Source organism: Vipera ursinii (genome assembly GCF_947247035.1).
Source record: "Vipera ursinii genome assembly, chromosome: 15".
Lineage (NCBI taxonomy): Eukaryota > Metazoa > Chordata > Lepidosauria > Squamata > Viperidae > Vipera > Vipera ursinii.
Window position 1 is genome coordinate 3,184,997 of NC_139528.1, and position 20,797 is coordinate 3,205,793.

Here is a 20,797-nt window from a genome sequence, read left to right on the forward strand (position 1 = left end):
TCAAGGACTACTGTCGTAACTGGAGGACTCCCGAATACCTCAGGGGCAAGCTTCCTTCTGCGGAGAAAGGTGGTTTTTTTCCGACCCCGAGACGGGACAAACAGGCAGCTGGTTTTAGTGACTCGCCGTTCAACTTTTATTTAACTGACAGTGTTTCGTGTGTACGGAGAAGGAACCGGAATGTAAACATAAGCAGGGCGTAAACACAGCCCTCGGGAGAGCAAGGCCTGCTGGGTGCGTCACGTGGGCAGGACTCGAACCCGTGACCCATCAGGAACTGGAGCAGCTGCTTCTCTGGCGGACCTCCGAGCCGAGAGAGAGGGTCTGGGATACGGGGGGCAGAAGCTGCGAGCTGTTTCCTTCCGAAGAAGGGGCAGGAATGTTGACGTCGCTAAGCAGGGGTGTCTCGTCCGTAGAGTCGTATTCTGCCTCTGTCAAAAGAGGATAATCCCACCCCCCCACAAAAAAATTAGGATCCGATCTGAAGGTGTTGAAACAGAGACGCCCCCAAATTGTGTAAGTAAAGGGGTTTCCTGGCACGCCGTACAGTTATAAAGCTGGATTTTTTGGGGGAACCAAACGAATCTGAAAACCCCGGTCCTTCGGGGCGGGGAAGGTTTTTAAAGATCCAGACAATCCTCGAATTACAACCATTCACTTAGCGACTGCTCAGAGTTGCGACGGTGCGGAAAAAAAGGGACTTGCAACCGGTCCTCGTGCTTACGACCGTCGCAGCATCCCACAGACCACCCCCGATCAAAATCCGGACACTTGGCAACCGGCATGTGTGTACGACCATTGCATCACCTCTGGATCTGGTGATCGTCATTGGCAACCTTCTGACACAATGGGATAAGCAGGATTCGCCTAACGGCTGCACGATTCGCTTAGCGACTGCAGTAATTTGCTTAACTGCCACGCCAAAAAAAAAAAAAAAAGCTTGTCAAAATCAGACGGGGACTCCTTAAAACGGGTTACAAGGCCAGTCATAACTCACTTTTTTTCCCCCCCCACATGGTGACTTCGAACAGTCGCTAAACTGAACGGTTGTAACTCAAGGTCTGCCTGCAGAAAAGGAAGCGTAAAGAAGGCCTTGCCAAAGAGCCAGTCACCTTCGCTTGAGCCGGCGCCCACGCCGGGTTCTGTCCCCAAATCGGATTTTTCAAGACTGCTTTTCTTCACCTCCGTTGTAGACGCTGCAGAAGATGAGAGGGGATAAAATTGAGAAAACGGAAGAAATTCTAAACTAAAATTCTAAACTAAACTAAAATTCTAATTTCTAAACAGTTTGTAACACTGAGGACTGCCTGTAGATCAAAATAAACAGTCCTCAACCTATGACTATCAAAAAGTAAAGGTAAAGGTTCCCCCGCACGTGCGTGCTAGTCGTTTCCGACTCTAGGGGCCGGTGCTCATCTCCGTTTCAAAGCCGAAGAGCCAGCGCTTGTCCGAGGACGTCTCCGTGGTCATGTGGCCGGCATGACTGGACGCCAAAGGCGCACGGAACGCTGTTACCTTCCCACCGTAGCGATCCCTATTTTTCTCCTTGCATTTTTACGTGCTTTCGAACTGCTAGGTTGGCAGAAGCTGGGATGAGTAACAGGCACTCACTCTGTTACGCGGCCCTCGGGATTCGACCCGCCAAACTGCCGACCTTCTGATCAGTTTGACTCTAATTGAGCTCAATATATCCGTTGCTAAGGGAGACAAGGGTTAGCTGAATTTTGCTCCATTTTACGGCCCTGCCAGTTAAGGGAATCACTGCCCTTATGAAGCTACTAACACGGTTGTTAAGTGAATCTGGCAACCGTCACAAATACAGGCCAGTTGGCAAACATCCAAATTTTGATCACGTGATTACGGGAATGCTGCAACGGTCGTATGAAAACCGGTCGCCCATCCCTTTTTCCAGTCCCGTTGTCATTTTGAGTGGTCACTAAATGCGTCGCTGTAAGTCGAGGACTTCCCGAAGTCTGCGACCCAATCCAATAAATCCACAACCCGAATAAAATAAATTGGCAAACGAGCTGATTTATTAGTTAGTCACCTGATCGTTAAGTGGATCCGGCTTCCCCCACTGACTTTGCTTGTCAAAAGGTCGCAAAAAGGGGAATCATCTGTCTGCAACTGTCGTAAATAAGAGTCAGTCGCCAAGTGTCCGAATTTTGATCACGCGACCATGGGGGAACGCTGCGACGGTTGTAAAAGTCACTTTTTTCCCCCAGTGCCATCTGAATGGTCACTAAACGAACAGCCATTAAGTCGAGGACTATCTGTACTAAAAAGGCAGCCACGAAAGAGGCAGGAAATCAGGCTGTAAGACGGCTGGGATGTTTGGACTGATCCCGGCAAACCATTTTATTGTTATTCGGGATGAATTTTAGAGTCTGCCTTCTTGAGAAAAGAGAATTTAAAATCAACACACCTTCTTTGGACAATTTCTCTCCTTCGGCAACTCCGACATCTTCTGGCTGCAGCAAAGAGATGTCTTCTTCTACGTCGCTTCCTGGGGGGGAAAAAAAGGCAGAGAAAGCTGATTACAGGCAGTCCTCGAACGTACGACCATTGCTTTTAGCGACCGTTCGACGTTACCAACGGCACTGCAAAGCCAAGATCCTCTTGTGTGATCTTAAGAGAGAGTGCAACGAAATTTCATTTTAATCTATGCTGATGAGCGTACATTTAAAACGACAATAATGTTGTTGTTGTTTTTTATTCGATTCTGTCTTCTTTCTTTGGGGACTGAACTGAAAGTTGTGACTCTCTGATCGCAACCGGGCTCACCTTCTTTAGGAAACACAACTTGCCGACGTGAATCATCCAAAGCTTGCATTGGTCCAGGTTTCTCACGGCCTGGGATCTGTTTGGAAATAATAATAAATAAATAAAAAGAAAGCAATCGATTATTTCATTGGTAGATGTGTACTTGTTGAGTTTGTGAAGGTCTTTTCGTGCCTAATGTGCGTAGTCCTCAACATAAGACGGTAATGGAAAGTGCCTTTTGCAATTGACTGATGGGGATTTTGCCAATGCTGATGGTGTTCAGTTATTATTGTGGTTCGGTTTTGAAATCCGACTGATGGAGATTTTGTCAATGCCCATCAGTCAATTGCGAAAGGCAGCTTGACCTGGAACAGCTGACTTTCATCAATTATGAGGATGATCAAATGTATTTAACAGAATAACAAGAGTTGGAAGGGACCCTGGAGGTCTTCTAGTCCAACCCACTGCACAAGCAGGAGACGCCACACTATACCATTCCAGACAAGTGACTCTCCAGTCTCTTCTTGAAAGCCTCCAGTGATGAAGAACCCACAACTTCTGGAGGCAGGTTGTTCCACTGATCAATTGTTCTCACTGCCAGGAAGTTTCACCTTAATTCCAGGTTGCTTCTCTCCTTGATCGGTTTCCATCTGTTGCTTCTTGTCCTGCCTTGTTGGGCTTTGGAGAATAAGTTGACGCTCCTCTTCTTTGTGGCAGTCCCTCAGATATTGGAAGATGCTATCACATCAGCCCCCTAGTCTAGGGGTAGGCAACCTCGGCTCTTTTATGACTCATGGACTTCAATTCCCAGAATTCCCGAGTCAGCTTTCTGGGAGTTGAAGTCCATGAGTCGTAAAAGAGCCGAGGTTGCCTACCCCTGCCCTAGTCCTTCTTTTCACCAGACTAGACAAACCCAATCCCTGCAACCATTCTTCGTGTGTTTTAGCCTCATATTTTTAGATAATTTATTTGCTGCCTACCTCACGATAAATAAATGATCCATTATCGTGCCCAACATCACCGGCCTTTCCCGAGCCTCGAATCTGGAGGAGCAGGTAAAACGTGCCAACTTGTTCACAACCCCTCAGCTACAAAGTTGTGCAGTGTGTGTGTGTGTGTGTGTGTGTATGTGTGTGTGTGTGTGCCACAGCAGACAACAGAAAACCCTTTCCCCCCAAAACACACCTGTACAGAAAGAGTTTCTTTAGGCCACAAACTGCCCCAGATCCACTGCAAGTAGCTGAAAAGGACGATGACGCTCAGGAACATGAAGTTGCTGACCACTCCCAAAATGGCCGAAGTCACAGGGAAATTGTACAAGATATACCTGTGGGGGCCAAAGAGAAGGGAAATGGTTGGTTGAGAATTCACACTCATGCAACTTGGTATGCTGATCCTTAAATCCAGCCTTGGGTGTTGGATTTTGCTTTGGTTGAAGGCAAAGGTTCTCCTGCAGAATGAAATTGAGAATAGAATAGAATAGAATAGAATAGAATAGAATAGAATAGAATAGAATAGAATAGAATAATAGAATAGAATAGAATAGAATAGAATAGAATAGAATAGAATAGAATAGAATAGAATAGAAATAACAGAGAATAGAATAGAATAAAATAATAGAATAGAATAGAATAGAATAGAATAGAATAGAATAGAGTAGAGTAGAGTAGAATAGAATAGAATAGAATAGAATAGAATAGAATAGAATAGAATAGAATAGAATAGAATAGAATAGAATAGAATAGAATAGAGAATGGAATGGAATATAGAATAGAATAGAATAGAATAGAATAGAATAGAATAGAATAGAATAGAATAGAATAGAATAGAATAGAATAGAATAGAATAATGGATGAGAATAGAATAGAATAAAGAGAGAATAGAATAGAACAGAATATAAAATAGAATATAGAATACAGAATAGAATATAGAATAGAAAAAAGAAAATATGGAATATGGAATATAGAACAGAACAGAATATAAAGAATGTAGAATATAGAATAGAATAACAGACCTGGAAGGGTCCTCAGAGGTCATCTAATCCAACCCCCTGCTCAAGTAGGAAACCCTGTACCATTTCAGACAAATGGCTGTCCAGTCTCTTCTTAAAAACCTCCAGTAATGAAATACCCACAACTTCTGGAGGCACGTTGTTCCACTGGTTAATTGTTCCAACTGTCAGGAAATTCCTACGTATTCCTCTCTCTTGCCTTCTCAAGGACTACCTGTAGCCCAAGCCTGCCTTTGGGCTTCACCGGGAATGCAAAGCCTCGGGGATATGAAAGGCTGTTCCTGCTGTATTATAAGCAGTCCTCAACTTACAACCATCGCAGGAAACCAGAACTCCCATCACTAAGCAAGGTGGCCATTCAGTGAGTGGCACCTCGTTTTACAAGCATTTTTGTAAAATGGTTAAGCGAATCCAGCTTCCCCTATTGCTTTGTCGGAAGCTGGCTGGGAAGTTTGCAAAAAACAATCATGTTCGTTGCAACCGTCTGGTTGCCAAGTGCCCAAATTCTGATCACAAATTCCGAAGATACAACGGTTGTAAGTGTGAGCACTGGTTGCAAGCCACTTTTTATTTTTCCCAGGGCTCTCATAACTTCAGAGAAGTGGTCCTAAGTCGAGGACTATCTGCGTAAACAATTTATCCACGCCTCTGGTCTAGTTTAGCTCTGCCATCCCAACCCCAAGGGCTGAAGAGAAGAACCAGCTCTTCAAGTCTCTTTCAAATCCGAGCAGGGAAGAATCGGTCCAGAAATCTAGAAATTAGCAAGGTGGATACTCAAGTTAACTCAGCAAGCGAGACTTGAGCAATTCAGAGTTATTGCAACACCCCAGCTTGTGACTCTAGAAAGTGGTGTGTTTTTTTAAAAAAAATCTCACTAAGACCGGCTGGCTTTGCCTGGCAATCTGACCGCTCTCCTCCTTCCCTGATTCAAACTGGAAAATCTTATTTCGTTGTGTAGGAAAAAATGGGTTCCCTTCCCAATCCGACACGAGTCTCTTTCTTACCGTAATCCAGTGAAATGCGCGTGAATTCTCAGGTGAGCCCCGTAAATTTGGATTCTAGTCGTCTGGATTTCAATCACGGCCCCGATGGTGGGAACATACTAAAAGAGAAAGAGGGGAAAAAATTAGATTTATTAAACACAGACCAGGCTGTGTTCTTCCTGCTTGTTATGTTTTGGTCCCAGAGGATTTACCAATTGCATGACCTACGGATTAAAAGAAAAAATTTCCATGTTCAAACACTCTACTGATAGTCCTCCACTGTCGGCTATAAGTGAGCCCAATATTTTTGTTGCTAAGTGAGTTTTGCAATATTTTACCGCCTTTCTTATCCCAGTGGTTAAGGCAGGGGTCTTCACTGCAGTTGTTAAGTTAGTAACACGGTTGTTAAATGAAATCTGGCTTCTCCACTGACTTTGCTTGTTAGGAGATCACAAAAGGGGATCACGTGACCCCGGCACACTGCGACCGTCATAAATACGAGGCAGTTGCCAAGCGTCTGAATTTCGATCACATGACCCTGGGGATGCCTCAAGGGTCGTAAGTGTGAAAAACAGTCATAAGTCCCAGTTTTCAGTGTGGTTGTAACTTCAAACAGTCGCTAAATGAACTGTTATAAGTCAAGGAAACCCTTATATTTCTAAATAATATTTATTGGCATGGATTTAAACAGTCCCCAATGCCTCTGGGCACTTTTACACAACAAAATAATAGAATACTAAAATAAAAAAATAAAAAAATCCAAGAGCGGTTTGAAAAAAAGCATGCGAAAGAAAAACAAATTTTACAGAGGCTTGTCACCATTCCTAGACCAAGACTGGGGAAATAAATATGCAATTTCTGAGCGGTATCTTTAGGGGGGAAAAAACTGCAAGCAATTTTTAAAAATGGCGGAGGAATTCAGCTGCTGCAAGCCAGGCACCCTGACAAGGTTTTAGCTGCACGCTAGAGAGAAGACAAAAAAGGTTGCAAAGCGAACCCCCCAATTTTCACACCTGTACAGTTACGGAGGAGAACAATAAAAAATAAATAAATAAATCTGGAGCTTAAGAAATCAGCTAGCGCTCTCTGAGATTGTGAAAATGGTGAGATTTGATACCGAAGCTTATGAACTCTTTATTGTCTTAAGCTGTGGGATTTTAGTCCCCTCTAGTGGAAATTCGAGGATCAAACATTTGTAAAAATGTGTAAAAAATATTAAACCTCTCAGCACTGTTTCTGAATCTCAGCAAATTTAAGTTGTGTAGACCTCGACTCCCAGGATTCCCCAGCCAGCAAGATTTATAAAAGGGGTGGACTTCAACTCCCAGAATTCCCCAGCCAAGCCTGCTTTAAACGATGGGTGGACTTCAACTCACGGAATTCCCCAGCCAGCAGGCTTTTAGCTGTGTGGACTAGAGAATTCTGGGAGTTGAAGTCCACCCATCTGAAAGTGGCCGAGGTTGAGAAACACTGCCTGCAGCATTGCAACACAAATAATCCAGACTGCCCCAACTTGACACACTTGCAGAAATGCTGGATTTCAACACCCAGCGGCTAGATTGGCGATTCAAAACTCCAGCATGTCAGAACAGCTTTAAATCCAGAAAGTTGCCTTGAGTTCAGTGGGACCCAAGATTAAATCTCTGCTCAGCCGGTTATTTTAACCTACAGGAACGTAAGAGCAGGTAAAAGAGAGCCTTCTTGGATAACCCAGGCAGTCCTCGACTTACGGCCACACCACAGCCCGAAATTTATGTTGCTAAGCGAGACCTTTGTGAGGGGGATTTTGTCCTATTTTACCACCTTCCTGGTCATGGTTGTTAAGTGAAACACTGCAGCTGTTCAATAAGTGACACGGTTGTTAAATGAATCTGGATTCCCCCATCGACCTTTTTGTTTGTGAAGAGGTCGTAAAAGGAGATCACGTGACCCCGGGACACTGTGACCGTCATAAATATGAATCCGTTGTCCAGCATCCGAATGTAAATCACGTGACCCTGGGGATTGCTGCTGCAATGGTCGGAAGTGTGAAAAATGATCATAAGTCACTTTTTTCAATGCCGTGGTCACTTTGGTCACTAAGTGAACGATTGTAAGTCGAGGACTGCCTGGACAATAGGCAATGAAGATGGCTTATGATGTCATAAAAAGATATGGGTAGTCCTCAACCTTACAACGGCTTGTTTAGCGACCGTTCAAAGTTACAAGACTGGAAAAAGTGACCGGGAACCAGTTCTCGCACTTATGACTGCTGCGGCATCTCCAAGATCACGTGATCAAAATTGGGATGCTTAGATACTGGCGTGTTCTTACGACGGTTGCAGCAACCCGAGGTCATGCAATCGCCGTTTGCAGACTTTCCCAGCGGGCTTCTGACAGGCAAAGCCAATGGGGGGGAAGCCGGATTTGCTTAATGACTACACGATCCACTTAACGACTTTAGTGGTTTGCTTAAGCACTGGCAATAAAGGTCGTATAATCGGTCGGGAGACTCACTTAGCGACGGCTCTGGCTAGCCATGGAAATTCTGATCCCATTTGTAGTCGTAACCGCAAGGGCTTCTCCTTGTCCGTTCCTTAACCTCTGCATTAGAAAAGGGGGATCGCTAAGGATCTGCATCCAAAGCTTTGTAGGGGGACAAAGATCATCTCACCGAATCCTCTTTGTAATCCGAGTATAATTCAACTTCCACGGTTTGTTTCTGTTCCGTAAAACCAGCTAGGAAGAGGCCGGCGAAAGCGAGCGTGTCCAGGATCCGTAATAATCGTGAACGATAGTGCAACATGGCCTAGAGAGGGAGGAAGTAAGTCCATCAATCAGAGGTCAAGAGCCCAAGAGTCAGCGTGATGCGGTCCTTTCTGATACCAACTGAAGAGTGCTGATGATGTTACCTAGTTGGGTCATGAAACGTCTGCAAGTAAACAACTAAGCTCCAGGAGCACCAAGGACCCCACAGTCCTCGTCCTCCTCCTCCTCCTCCTCCTCCTCCTCCTCCAACCTCTCTCCCTTCTAGCACTGATGATGTTCCCTAGTTGGGTCATGAAACGTCTGCAAGTAAACAACCAAGCTCAGAGGGCACCAAGGACCCCACTGTCCTCCTCGTCCTCCTCTCCATAAACCCCACTCCCTTCCATCAAAAAAATAAATAAATACATAATCCAATCTCTCTAACCCTAACAATATTCCAGACTTACGGCCCGAGCGGAGGAAGAAATGACGCGTCCGCCTTTGGTGTAACAAGAAATCATGACCATGAACATGCCTAGATTCTGGTTGACTGGCGATTCGGGCAATTCCAACTCTAGCGACATCCGGTAAGGTTGGCCGTACATGAGAACCTGGTGAAAAAAGAAAAAGAAGAGAACTATCTTCATTTGGTGGAACTCGCTGGGTCACTCACGGCCTGGTCCCCCTCCCGGTTAGACTACCGCAATGCTTTCTACGTGGGGCTGCCCTTGAAGACTAGCGGAAGTCCCAGATTTATAACCATTCATTTAGCCATCGGTCTGAAGGCGCAACTGCTTGAAAAAAGCGAGTCAGGCACCCAGCATTCCCCACGGTCACATGATCAAAATTCGGTGGTTTGGCAAATGGCATGTATCTGATGAGTTGTAGCATCCCGGGATCACGTGATTGCCATTTGTGACAAGGAAAGTCAGGGGAGAGAGCCGGGCTCGCTTACCGACCGTGCAAATAGCAACAGAAATGTGAGTGGGTCACTTCAACAGGTATCCCACGGGGCGACCAGCTAAGCAGGCTTAATTGCCAGGCTGCACCCAACGGGGCGCAGCAAGCGAGATAAAACCGCGAGCCGAGAATTTCAAGCCTGATCTGAATTTCACCCCGTTTCTTATGCAATACTAGAGCGGCTCATAAATTGCATCTCGTTGCGGCTCACGGCTTTTCTGGGCTGAATGCAGCCGATGTTCCTGCTCAAGCCCAGAGCTTTGCGTGCAGGTGCCTAAAAACATCTGTCTGGTCGCCCATATCCTGTTTTTAATCACCTACAGTGATTAAAGCTAATTACTTACAGCTTGATTTTACCTGCCTTAAAAGTTGGAGGGAGGGAAGGACAGAAGGAAAAGAGACTAGAAAGGAGAGAAAGAGGGAAGAAAAGAGATAAAGGGGAGGGGAGGGGAAGGAAAGAAGGAAAGGAGGGAGATGAGGAAGGAGGGAGGGAGGAAAAGAAGGAATGGAAAAGAAAGAGGGAGGGAGGGAGGGGGAGGGAGGGAGGGAGGGAGGAAGGAGGGAGGGAAAGAAGGAATGGAAAAGAAAGAGGGAGGGAGGGAGGAAAGGAAGGAAGAAGGGAGGAGAGGAAGGGAGAAAGGAAGGAAGGAAGAATGGAGGAAAGGAAGGAATCAGAATTATCAAAAGCTGTGGAAGAACATAAAACCATACAACTTTTCTTTCCTGCAACCTTATTCCCTTTAATTTCAAAACACTGCAGTCATCAACTGGTTTTGAAAATCGGTCACCTGATCTCGGCTGTCCTTGAAGAAAGTAATGTTGGCAACAGGAAAGGAGCAGAGTTCGGGTCCCGGCTGGCCACAGTCCGTCCTGAAAAAAGGTCAAAGAATTCTCCCAAATCAGATTCGGACGACCCTTCAGCAGATCTCAAGGTTACAAAGCTACTTTCTGGCCTGTGGTTTTTATTATTATTATTATTATTATTATTATTATTATTATTATTATTATTATTATTATTATTATTATTATTATTATTATTATTTATTCTGGCAACGAATCACAGGTACGCCACGACTTGCAGCCATTTATTTAACGGCCATTCAAAGTTACAACGGCACTAAAAAAAAAAAAGTGAGCGGTGATCGGTCCTCGCCCTTACGACCGTCGCGGCATCGCCACGGTCGTGGAAATCAAAATTTGGGCACCCGCCACTAGCACGTCTTTAGGATGGCTGCAGCATCCAAGGTCCTCTGATCAGCATTTGCAACCTTCCCACAAGCAGTCAAGGGGGGGGGAGATGGATTTGCTTAACAACCGCATGATTCACTTAACAACCGTGTCAGAAAAAGATTGCAAAATTGGAAGGCACTCACTTTACCTTCCGCACCTAGCAATCAAAATTCTGGCCCCGGTTGTGATTTTCAAAACCCACTTGTGATCGTAAGTCGAGGACTACCTGTATAATCTCAGAGTCACAATAGTTCAGAATTAGAATAGAGCTGGAAGGGACCTTGGAGGTCTTCTAGTCCAGCCCCCTTGTCAAGCAGGAGCTCTTATACCATCTCAGACACGTGACTGTCCAGCCTGATCTTAAAAACCTCCAGTGATGAAGCACCCACAACATCTGGTGGCAAGCTGTTCCACTGGGTAACCTACTAACCCAGCTTTGTTACAACCCCCCCCATCCACAAAACTAACCTGAATTGGTAGTGAACAGGACTGATGTAGCTGACCGTGGGCATGTAGGAATAATAAAAGCTGCCATAAAGGAAAATGGAGATCCAGAGGAGCAGCAAAAGCACACACAACAAAATGGCCGTCTGCAGGACCGTGCGACGCACTCGCAACATAAGCAACGAGGCCACTTCTTGGACCCACACCAAGAAAGGTCCAGGGCTCGATGACATGGTGCCACTTGGCGAAGGCAGCTGACGGGGATCCGGGAAAGCGAGTCAATATGTTAGAGGAAGGGGGTGTCAACCTGCCCCAAGCAGCGAGGGTCCCGTTTCGACACCGGGAAAAAGCAGAGAAATATAACCAGAGTTCCTTGTGCAACGAAGAAGTTAATTTTTTAAAATTAAATAAAAAAAATAAGCATCGTAGTAATTTTAATCTGGAAGTCAAAAGCTTTTACGCAGGCAAAAGAGACCGGCTAGTAAGACCGTACGTTGGTGCATTGCGGTTTTTGTGAAGGTAAACGGCTTCATGAGACAAACAGACAAAGTATGGTCAATGATGGCACCAGAACATGCTAGATTGGGGGCGGGGGAGGGGGGGCACCAAGCTCTGAGTCCCCTTCCTCTTAGAAATTAGGCTGTCCTTTAGACTCCGCTCCGCAGGTCCCGGAAATCTCCTAAAATGGGAAAAAGACAAAATAGATCCAGGGTTATTGCAGACACCAGATTTTGCAAACTCCTAGCACTTTGTGTCTTCTTGGCTTCAACTTTTGCATCTGAGCAAAGAGTCTTTAACACTTCTTGGGGAAGGAGGTCACACAGCAAAGGGTGGTATGATGGGATGTCGAAATTATAACCCCCCCCACACAAACAAAATTTGGCCTCCGACCCATTTCTTTGCCAATTCTCTCTGGGCAACCCAGATGGGCCTTGCAAAAAACTGTGTTAGAAGTAACACACTCGGCCGATTGTTGAATGTTAAAAGAGTTTGTTGAAAACTGTTTTATTGGGGTTTTGCACTGGGATTTTATTTTTTTTGTAAGCCGCCCAAAGTCCCCACTGTTTGGGAAGCAATGTTTTTATTTATTAAATGTGCACGCCACCCATTTTGTCGAGAGGCCAAAAATGTACATTTTTCTAACTAACACATAAGTAAATAAAAACACGTGCCGGTTTTCTCAGTGAAAGATTAAGAGTGATAGATTTGGTCCCTCCAGCTCAATACAGCCAACACTTAATTTGAACCAAATTTAAAAATAAAATTGCTTTCCGTAAAAGAGGGAAGAAGATAAGAGCCTATAAATAAAGGTACAATTAAATTATTACAGCGCAAATCTTTCAGTTCAGAATTCCGAGGAGAAAAACTGTACTAACACCTAGTTCAAGCAGAGTATTTTATTTTTTTTCCTTTTCTCAAGCAAGAAGGCGAAACTTGGGACACAAAGCTTAAAATCAGTTACTGCTCCAAAGTTACAATCACTAGCAGTAATAGTCTTAAGTAGGAGCCTTAGCTGAGGTTTTAGTACAGTTTTTTTAATACTACTTTAATCTGTATAGTCTTAATGTTTGGATACTTTAATTTTTTAACGTGTTTTATAATCTTTAGGGTAAATGGGCACCATACAGATTTAATAAATAAATAACAGTGTGCTTAAGTAACATCCCAATTCAAAATGCATTGCCGACATTCAGATACACCCACTCTTTTTAAGTTACTAAACACACAACAGAATTACAGGAATGTTTTGTTTGTCCGCCTTTGCTTGGTAACTGTGAACGAGACTATCTCACAATTCTCCAAAGCGACACTTTAAAATTGACTTGTACTCTTTGCACTTGCCCCACACGCCGACAATCAAACTAACAGCCGTTAAAACATTTAGAATTAAGCCCCCTTTCTCCACAATGTCCAATTCAGCTTCTAGATAAATTGTTGTTGTTGTTGTTAGTTGCGAAGTCGTGTCCGACCCATCGCGACCCTATGGACAATGTTCCTCCAGGCCTTCCTGTCCTCTACCATCTTCTGGAGTCCATTTAAGCTCACACCTCCCGCTTCAGTGACTCCATCCAGCCGTCCCCTTCTTCTCTTGCCCTCAATCTTTCCCAGCATTAGGCTCTTCTCCAGTGAGTCCTTCCTTCTCATTAGGTGGCCAAAGGATTTGAGTTTCCGCTTCAGGATCTGGCCTTCTAAAGAGCAGTCAGGGTGGATCTCCTCTAGGACTGACCGGTTTGATCGCCTTGCAGTCCGAGGGACTCGCAGGAGTCTTCTCCAGCACCATAGTTCAAAGGCCTCAATTCTTTGGCGCTCAGCCTTTCTTATGGTCCAGCTTTCACTGCCATACATTGCAACTGGGAAGACCATAGCCTTGACTATACGGCCTTTTGTTGACAGGGTGATGTCTCTGCTTTTTAGCGTGCTGTCTAGATTTGCCATGGCTTTCCTCCCAAGGAGCAAGCGTCTTTTAATTTCTTGGCTACAGTCCCCATCTGCATTGATCTTGGAGCCCAGGAAAATAAAATCTGTCACTACCTCCATTTCTTCCCCATCTATTTGCCAGGAATTGAGAGGGCCTGGATGCCATGATCTTGCTTTTCTTAATGTTGAGTTTCAACCCAAGTTTTGCACTCTCCTTCTTCACTCGCAACAAGAGGCCCTTTAGTTCCTCTTCACTTTTTGCCATTAGATACATTCTTAATTACATTTTTTTTTAAAAAAAATTGACAAAAGGCAATCATACGAAGTTAGCACAAAACAATATACAGATTCTGCAGAGGCTTCCTATTTTGCACACAGGGAAGAAAAAAAAAATAGAGGGGTCTAATTGGATCTGGTCTCTTATTATAAAGGAAAGCGGGGAACCTGGTTCTTAACTGCTAAGCTTGTAAGCCGCCCTGAGTCTTCGGAGAAGGGCGGGATATAGATGGAATTAAAATAAATAAAAATAAATAAATAATTAGAAAACCGGGGGGGTGCGGGGGGGTGGGGTGGGGAAGAAACAAACTATCCACAATCCCCAAATCTTGGTTTAGCTTGTTTGGGAGAAGAGAAGCTTCCTTTTTCCTCCATCCGCAGCACAAACCACCATCCCATCTCAGTTTAAGAGAGGCCAAACAGGAGAGATATACGTAGCAGGCAAGAATGGGAAGCGCAGGCTGGGAAGGGAGAATGAGGGTGGGGGGGCCAATGCAGAAGTAAAAGGGGGGTGCGTATTTAAAGCCCCCCCCCACGGCTGGTTTGCAAACCCCGATTGGGGGGGTGGTCAGGTAGGAAGCCAAGGGGGTGGGGGGAGCATGTCAGTTTATAGCAGAGAAAAAAATAAAATCTCCAAGCACCTGAATTAGTTCCAGCGATGTGGCTGATGTTGCTGCTGCTATTCCGCCTCTGGCTTCTCCCTTTAAAGTCTCCCCCCCCACCCCCTTTTTTTTTCCCTTTCCCAAATGTGGGTCTGGCTCTACCTCTTCCGGGTTTGGCCCCGCCCCCGAGGAGGGAGGGGGGGAAAGGAGGAGGAGAGGAGGGGCCTTGTGGTTTTTGCTTTTATCTTCCAGTCACGTGGTCAGAGGGATGCTGCGGCTGCCGGCCTCCCGTTTCCATGGAGACAGGCAGAAGCGGAGGACCACTCTGCTGCCTTTTCTCTGGATGAGATGCCGGAGGGAAGGTTACCCCCCCCACACACACACAGGGAAATAAGGAATTTCAGCCAAAGGCTGCTCTGCTTTCCGATCATCATTCTTCTAATAGCGAAACAGGGGGTCTTTAATGTCATAATTCGCCGCGGCCTCAAAACACTCCTGTTCCACCAGGCTGACCTGGACTGACAGGCATTTTAATTAATTATATTAGAATTTTTAATTTACTTTTAATTTTTTTTAATTTATTGCACAGATGATTTTAATTTCACTTTTATCTTGATTTCTGGACTTGTTATATGTTCTGTTGTTAGCCGCCCTGAGTCCTTCGGGAGATAGGGCGGGATATAAATCCCATCAATAAATAAATAAATAAATATATTTTAGCCTTCCTTATTGAGTTGCGGCCTGGCGTTTGCAGCGCCTTCGATTGGTGGGCTAGGCGTAGATTGCTCAGGAAAGGAATATGCTATCTCTGCGTTGCAGGTACCTAAAGAAATTCCTTTTTTTAAGCTCTGTTGAAAATCAATGTTCTGGCTTTATTGACAAAAGGGTTCGCCGGCAAGTCAGTGTGTACTGTGAAAATTCAAGTAATTTTTTTAGCCGATTGATAGCCTGAGTAAACCGTAGGGGGGAAAAGGTGAGCCTAGAACGTTATATATATACCCAAAAATTGATCTGAGAAAAGTGGAAAGGTTTTGTCTCCATCATAAAATGGTGCAGCTTTTGATCGTTATGATTCAGGCCCTGAATCAGATTATATGGAACTGACCTATACATCAAATTATTTCTTCCTATAATTTCCCCACGTTTCTAGCACAATCCTAAAAGCTAATTTACTCATTGGTAAATCCCATTTATTTTCATGGGGGGACACACCGTGTAAAGATATTTATGATGGCCTTACAATGCAGTGTAATAGAAATATCCAGTGAATAAAACTAATAGCAAGTCACTAATCCTGATAGGAATATTGAACATGTTATCTGATTGTATTGTGAAATAGCCATTTGGAATTCAATTCTCTACCTGTTTAAGACGTTTTGACTTGGTACACATTTTACACTAAATCTCCCATCTGTTCACCTACAATTAAATAAAGAAGCCACATTTAGAACAAGGTGCGAAGAGATTAGGACAACCATTTGTCTGGGATGGTATAAGCTCTCCTGCTTGAGCAGCGGGTTGGACTAGAAGACCTCCAAGGTCCCCTCCAACGTTGTTATTTTGTTAAATTCTGTTAAGACATTGAGTGAAAAAGAACCCAGCGTCTGGGATGTTTGGGGTGAGTTACAGCTTTAAAATTATTTCGCAGGCCAGGACAACATATTTATTTTATTTTATTTTAATTTTAATTCCATTTATATCCCGCCCTTCTCCGAAGACTCATGGCGGCTTACAAGCTTAGCAGTAGCCTTCATTCTATATCTGTTGCAATAGTCTACTCTAGATGAATTATAAAAAACAACACATTTCAATTGTTAATATGCTTCCTCCTTTCCTCCCTCATTCCTTTTCTCCTTCCTTCCCCTTCTTTTTCTCCTTCCCTCTTTCCTTCCTTCCTTTTCCTTCCCTTTTCTTTCTCCTTCCTTCCTGATTATGCAGTGTTTTGATTATGCCCATCTGTCATTATGCAGGGCAGAGAGCTCACCCACAGTCTTCCTTTCAAGGTGATGCAGGAAAAGAAGCCACTTTGGCAAGCCTGATGCCCAATGAATCGGGAGAGAATTTTTTTCAAAAGGCGGTTGATGTCAGATTTGTAAATGAAAGCTATTGCTGACAATACTGCGCCTCCCCCCGGCGTTCATATTTGCAGAAAGGGGGGGGCTGACAAAGTGACACAGCCACTCTCTTTGGACTCCCACTCCTCCTTTTGTGCCCCCTCCTCAATCAACCTCTTCTGTAATAGAGCACCGGCTGTGCCATCCCCCTCCCACACTTCCCAGTCCTGGTTTTTAAGCAATGGCTGCCTGGGCGGGGGTACCATCAGCCCTGCCTTCCCCCCCCCCACTTAAAGAGATGGTTTGGTCCCAGCGTTAATTGCTTTGTGAAATCCTCAAGGTATCGATCGATTGAATTAACTCTCATCTCAGCCAAGGTGTGCCAAATGTCTTAGGAAGCCAGGGGGGGAAACAGCCCCTTCTGCTCATCCACCTTGGGGAGCATCTTGCAGGGGCTGCTGCAGTGCCCCCCCCTCCCAGGTGACTCTTCCCCAGATCGTCTCAGCCTCCAGCCCGGAACGGTCTGACTTTGCTCCATCTTCACATTCAGCAGGAAATCTCTACAAAGGTGTGTGTGTGGCTTTGGGCTGGGTTTCCCCACTTGGATTCTCTGGGTCTGGGGGGGGGGGGGTCAGGCTTGGGGGAGGGGCAGGCAAAATGATTTCCATGTAAATACAGGAAATTTCTGCAGGGGGAGGGGAGAAAAAAGGGCCCCAGCTATCAGTATGTGGGGGACCTGTTAATAGGAAGTATTGGGATCAGATAGATAGATAGATAGATAGATAGATAGATAGATAGATAGATAGATAGATAGATAGATAGATAGATATAGATGATAGATGAGAGTGGGAGGAGAAGGAAGGAGGGAAGGAAGGAAGGAAAGAAAAGATAAATAAGCTAGCTGGGGAGGAAAGGATAAGATAGATAGATAGATAGATAGATAGATAGATAGATAGATAGATAGATAGATATAGATGGATGGATGAGGGAGAGTTGGGAGCAAAAGAAGGAAGGAGGGAGGGAGGGAAGGAAGGAAGGAAGATAAATAAGCTAGCTGGGGAGGAAAGGATAAGTAGATAGATAGATAGATAGATAGATAGATAGATAGATAGATAGATAGATAGAGGGAGATGGATAGATGAATGGATAAGGGAGGAAAAATGGGAGGAAAAATAAGGAAGGAGGGAGGGAAAGAAGGAAAAGATAAATAAGGTACATTGGGGTGGAAAACCACAGATGGAAACAGAAAAAAAATCTTTTTTTCACGTCTCCCTGCTAGAGAGGCCCTGAATGGCTTTGGATGTAGTACTGGATTAGAACTGTCTTTATTTGTGTTTGGTAATGTCTTTTTTTTTGGAACGTATTCCCCCCCCCCCCTTCTATTCCTGTTGGTTGCCTCAGAGATCAGAGAAGGGAGGACTTGTGGCAGAAAACAAATGGAGGAAGATGAAGCAGGGAAATTTCAGAACGAGGCAAGGGCTGTTGGCTTTGGGGAGGGGGGAGATCTGGAATTTACATTGGATCAGAACCGAAGGGAGGGAGATGTTATCAGAGGCGAAATTTGGTCGCTGTAGGAAGAATAATGAACCATCCTGGTTTTGAATGAGGCCGTAAAAGCTATTTAGATGATTATGGTTTATAAGACAAGACAATGGTCTCTTGTTATGATGCAGTTATTTCTAATGTTTTGTTCTCTCTCTCATTACCCTCCCTGCATTCTTTCTGGATAACACACTGAGGTTGTGGTTTGTATTATAGGAACTCAACTACACCCCAAATGTCTCCGTTTTGAATGGTTTATGGCATGTTATGTGAATCAAATCGGGTTGGAATTGATAACATTAAGCTGTGGTCAAGGAAAGCATAGTTATTCAAATTGTGGCAAGACAGTCACAAGGTGCGGCTGGACATGAACTGTCCAGTTTAACCCTAGTGTGAAATAATATTTGTGCCATGGTAGATGCAGTCCCACACACTCAACCCCGGCTGGGTGAATGTGGACCTAGTCATACCGCTAGTCCTCCAGTTAAGATCCAAAGATAGTATCCCTTGATTCAGTGGCATATTCTTTGCATAAAAGAGAAACAGAGATATATTTTTGGGAATAAAACTGGGGGATTTTAAGATGTTGGATGTTCTGTTATTCCATGATAATTGAGAGATCTCTTGCAAGAACAGCCCAGAGAACGGTATTTTTCAAAAGAAAATCATCCAGACGTGATGGCAACTGCTCTCCAGGGCTCTAGGCAGGAGTAAACACAGTGACAATACACTTTGTTTCGCATTCATACACCCCCAACTGTACTCTCACCTGCTACTATGCAAAGCCTTTCCAGAGGAAGAGTAGTCATGGGGTTGCAAACCTATTGGTGTCCACTAGGGGGCACAATGTACCATTGTAATGGATTTGGAATTGTGTGGACGCCTTCTAGTGGTCACCTGGAATACAGCCACACAGTCCTCAACTTAGATTGAGCACCTTGTTCTACAGAAGTTACCTGGCAAGGATACAGTTAGGGCTAAATTTGAAGAATGTCTTCAACCATCTCCCTTATGGTGAACGGTCTTGGATGGCCTTTCTCCTCTCCGATGTCCTCAGCAGGATTCCTCATGAAGGGCGAAACTCCCGTCAACAGCACAATGAGCATCGGCCAAGCCCGCAAGATGGTGGAGCAGCTGAAGATTGAGGCCAGCATGTGCAGAATAAAGGTGAGGAAAATGACCGATGGGCCAAAAAAGGTATACACTGGTGCTTCTCAACCTCAACAGATTGAAAATGCGTGTTCTTCAACTCCCAGGATTCCCCTCGGCAAGCATCTCCACCTCTTTCTTCCAAGTCGTCAGGTTGAGAAACACCACCTTGGATACCGCTAACAAACGAGCTGCAAAACCACAAGCAGCCACTAGATGGCAAAAACTACCATCTAGTAGCTGGTTTTCTTCTCGTGACTGCCCCCCTAGTGTCTATATAGAGAACTGCAGCCTCAATTTTCTGAATGCCACCGTGGTATCTTTATGGTAGATGAATTGCCAAATCCTGATTTCTCTTCTTTTTTCATCCTCTCCCCTAGGTGTCCAAAGCGGCCGCTGATTTGATGACCTATTGCGATGCCCACGCCTGCGAGGATCCCCTCATTAGCCCCGTGCCCACCTCGGAAAACCCGTTCCGGGAAAAGAAATTTTTCTGCGCCCTGCTTTGAACTGTATTTGCTCCCACCCACCCACCCCTCGTCCTCGACGCTGGGATGTGTCCCTTTCCTTCACTCCCCCCCTCCCCATACTCATCAATCGGTATGGAGTTGGGTTATTGCAGAATCTTTGGCCTTCAAGCTCCTATCGCTGGGGGCAGAGAAGACGGAGGGGGGAGGTGTGTTTCTTCAGGGCAGGTCTATTTTTTCCTGCAGAGACCCCCCCAAAACTCTTATTTTCCAAAATGCGTCCAAAATCAAGAAGCAGATCCCTAAATAATACATAACATCCTCTTTAACAGCTTTAAATCAGCAGCCACACTTCCCTTCAAGATGGGGAGCTGTGCTTTGCTTAGGGGGGCTGGGGTGAGGTAAATCAAGGTGTCTTAAGGACCCTTCCTCCAATTAAACAAAACAGGCAGCAAGAATTGCATCCAGAGACCCCGGGATCTAACCTAGGGGGTTTTGTTCCGGTATCCATATCCAGCTTCGTTCCCACCAACTTCACCATGGCTAAAGTTTAGCTCTGAATCGAGGTTACTGAAGCCAGCCCTCTCCTCCTCTTCCTCCCCTGCCTCAATATCTTTCTCCCCCCTCTCCCCCAGGAAGAGCAGGTGGTTTCCACAACAGGCCGATGGTTCTTCACACAACTTTTCACCTGTTCTGTATGCCAGAGAGCACGGAAAGCTAATAAAAATTACTGGAGTCCGTTATTACGGATTGCGTGTGATTGAGCTAGAAAATTTGGGGTAACGGGGAGTGGGAGGAAAAAAATCAAGGATTTCCTCAAAAATGTCTGTGGGGGTTCTCAGTCGCGCAGATCAGGGTTGTCCCAAAGGTGCTTTTTCCAAGAGGCAACTGGATTTTCTTCAGTCAGAGCTGAAGAAGCTCCATGGAGGAGAAGCGAAACGTCTCCAAAGAAAAAACAAGAAGTCCAGTTGCCTCCTTTAAAAAAAAAAAACCACCTCAAAAAGATCTCCAAAGAGAAGTTTCTAGGTTCACAATCGTCATTCTCCAGGATCAATCAAAATGGCTGTGTTTGTGTGCGTGTAACAGGTAGGCCTCAACTTATTCAACCGTTCATTTTTAACGACCGAACTTAAAATGGCACTTCCGTTTGGGAAGCAGAATTCGCTTAACG

The 20,797-nt window shown here is 44.9% G+C and overlaps 2 protein-coding genes across 3 annotated transcripts; one reads left to right on the forward strand and one right to left on the reverse strand.

Annotated features, from left to right (window-relative positions):
* Positions 1-118: 118 nt before the first annotated feature.
* Positions 119-19,096, reverse strand: BSCL2 (BSCL2 lipid droplet biogenesis associated, seipin). Of its 2 annotated transcripts, none has more exons than XM_083374725.1 (11): positions 18,967-19,096; positions 11,143-11,797; positions 10,233-10,314; positions 8,952-9,095; positions 8,411-8,545; positions 5,779-5,876; positions 3,949-4,090; positions 2,785-2,860; positions 2,426-2,506; positions 1,113-1,196; positions 119-431 (listed from the first exon to the last, which is right to left on the reverse strand). In XM_083374725.1, the coding sequence occupies exons 2-11, from the start codon at positions 11,349-11,351 to the stop codon at positions 271-273; spliced, it is 1,212 nt and encodes a 403-aa protein (XP_083230851.1). In that variant the 5' UTR covers positions 11,352-11,797; positions 18,967-19,096; the 3' UTR covers positions 119-270. The 2 variants fall into 2 exon arrangements, with proteins under 2 accessions (XP_083230851.1, XP_083230850.1); XM_083374724.1 differs by lacking the exon at positions 18,967-19,096 and adding an exon at positions 14,454-14,575.
* Positions 19,001-20,470, forward strand: GNG3 (G protein subunit gamma 3; the record flags this gene model as incomplete). Its single annotated transcript, XM_083374742.1, has 2 exons — positions 19,001-19,177; positions 19,540-20,470. 2 exons carry the CDS (start codon positions 19,001-19,003, stop codon positions 19,666-19,668), a joined length of 306 nt encoding a protein of 101 aa, XP_083230868.1. The 3' UTR covers positions 19,669-20,470.
* Positions 20,471-20,797: the final 327 nt, after the last annotated feature.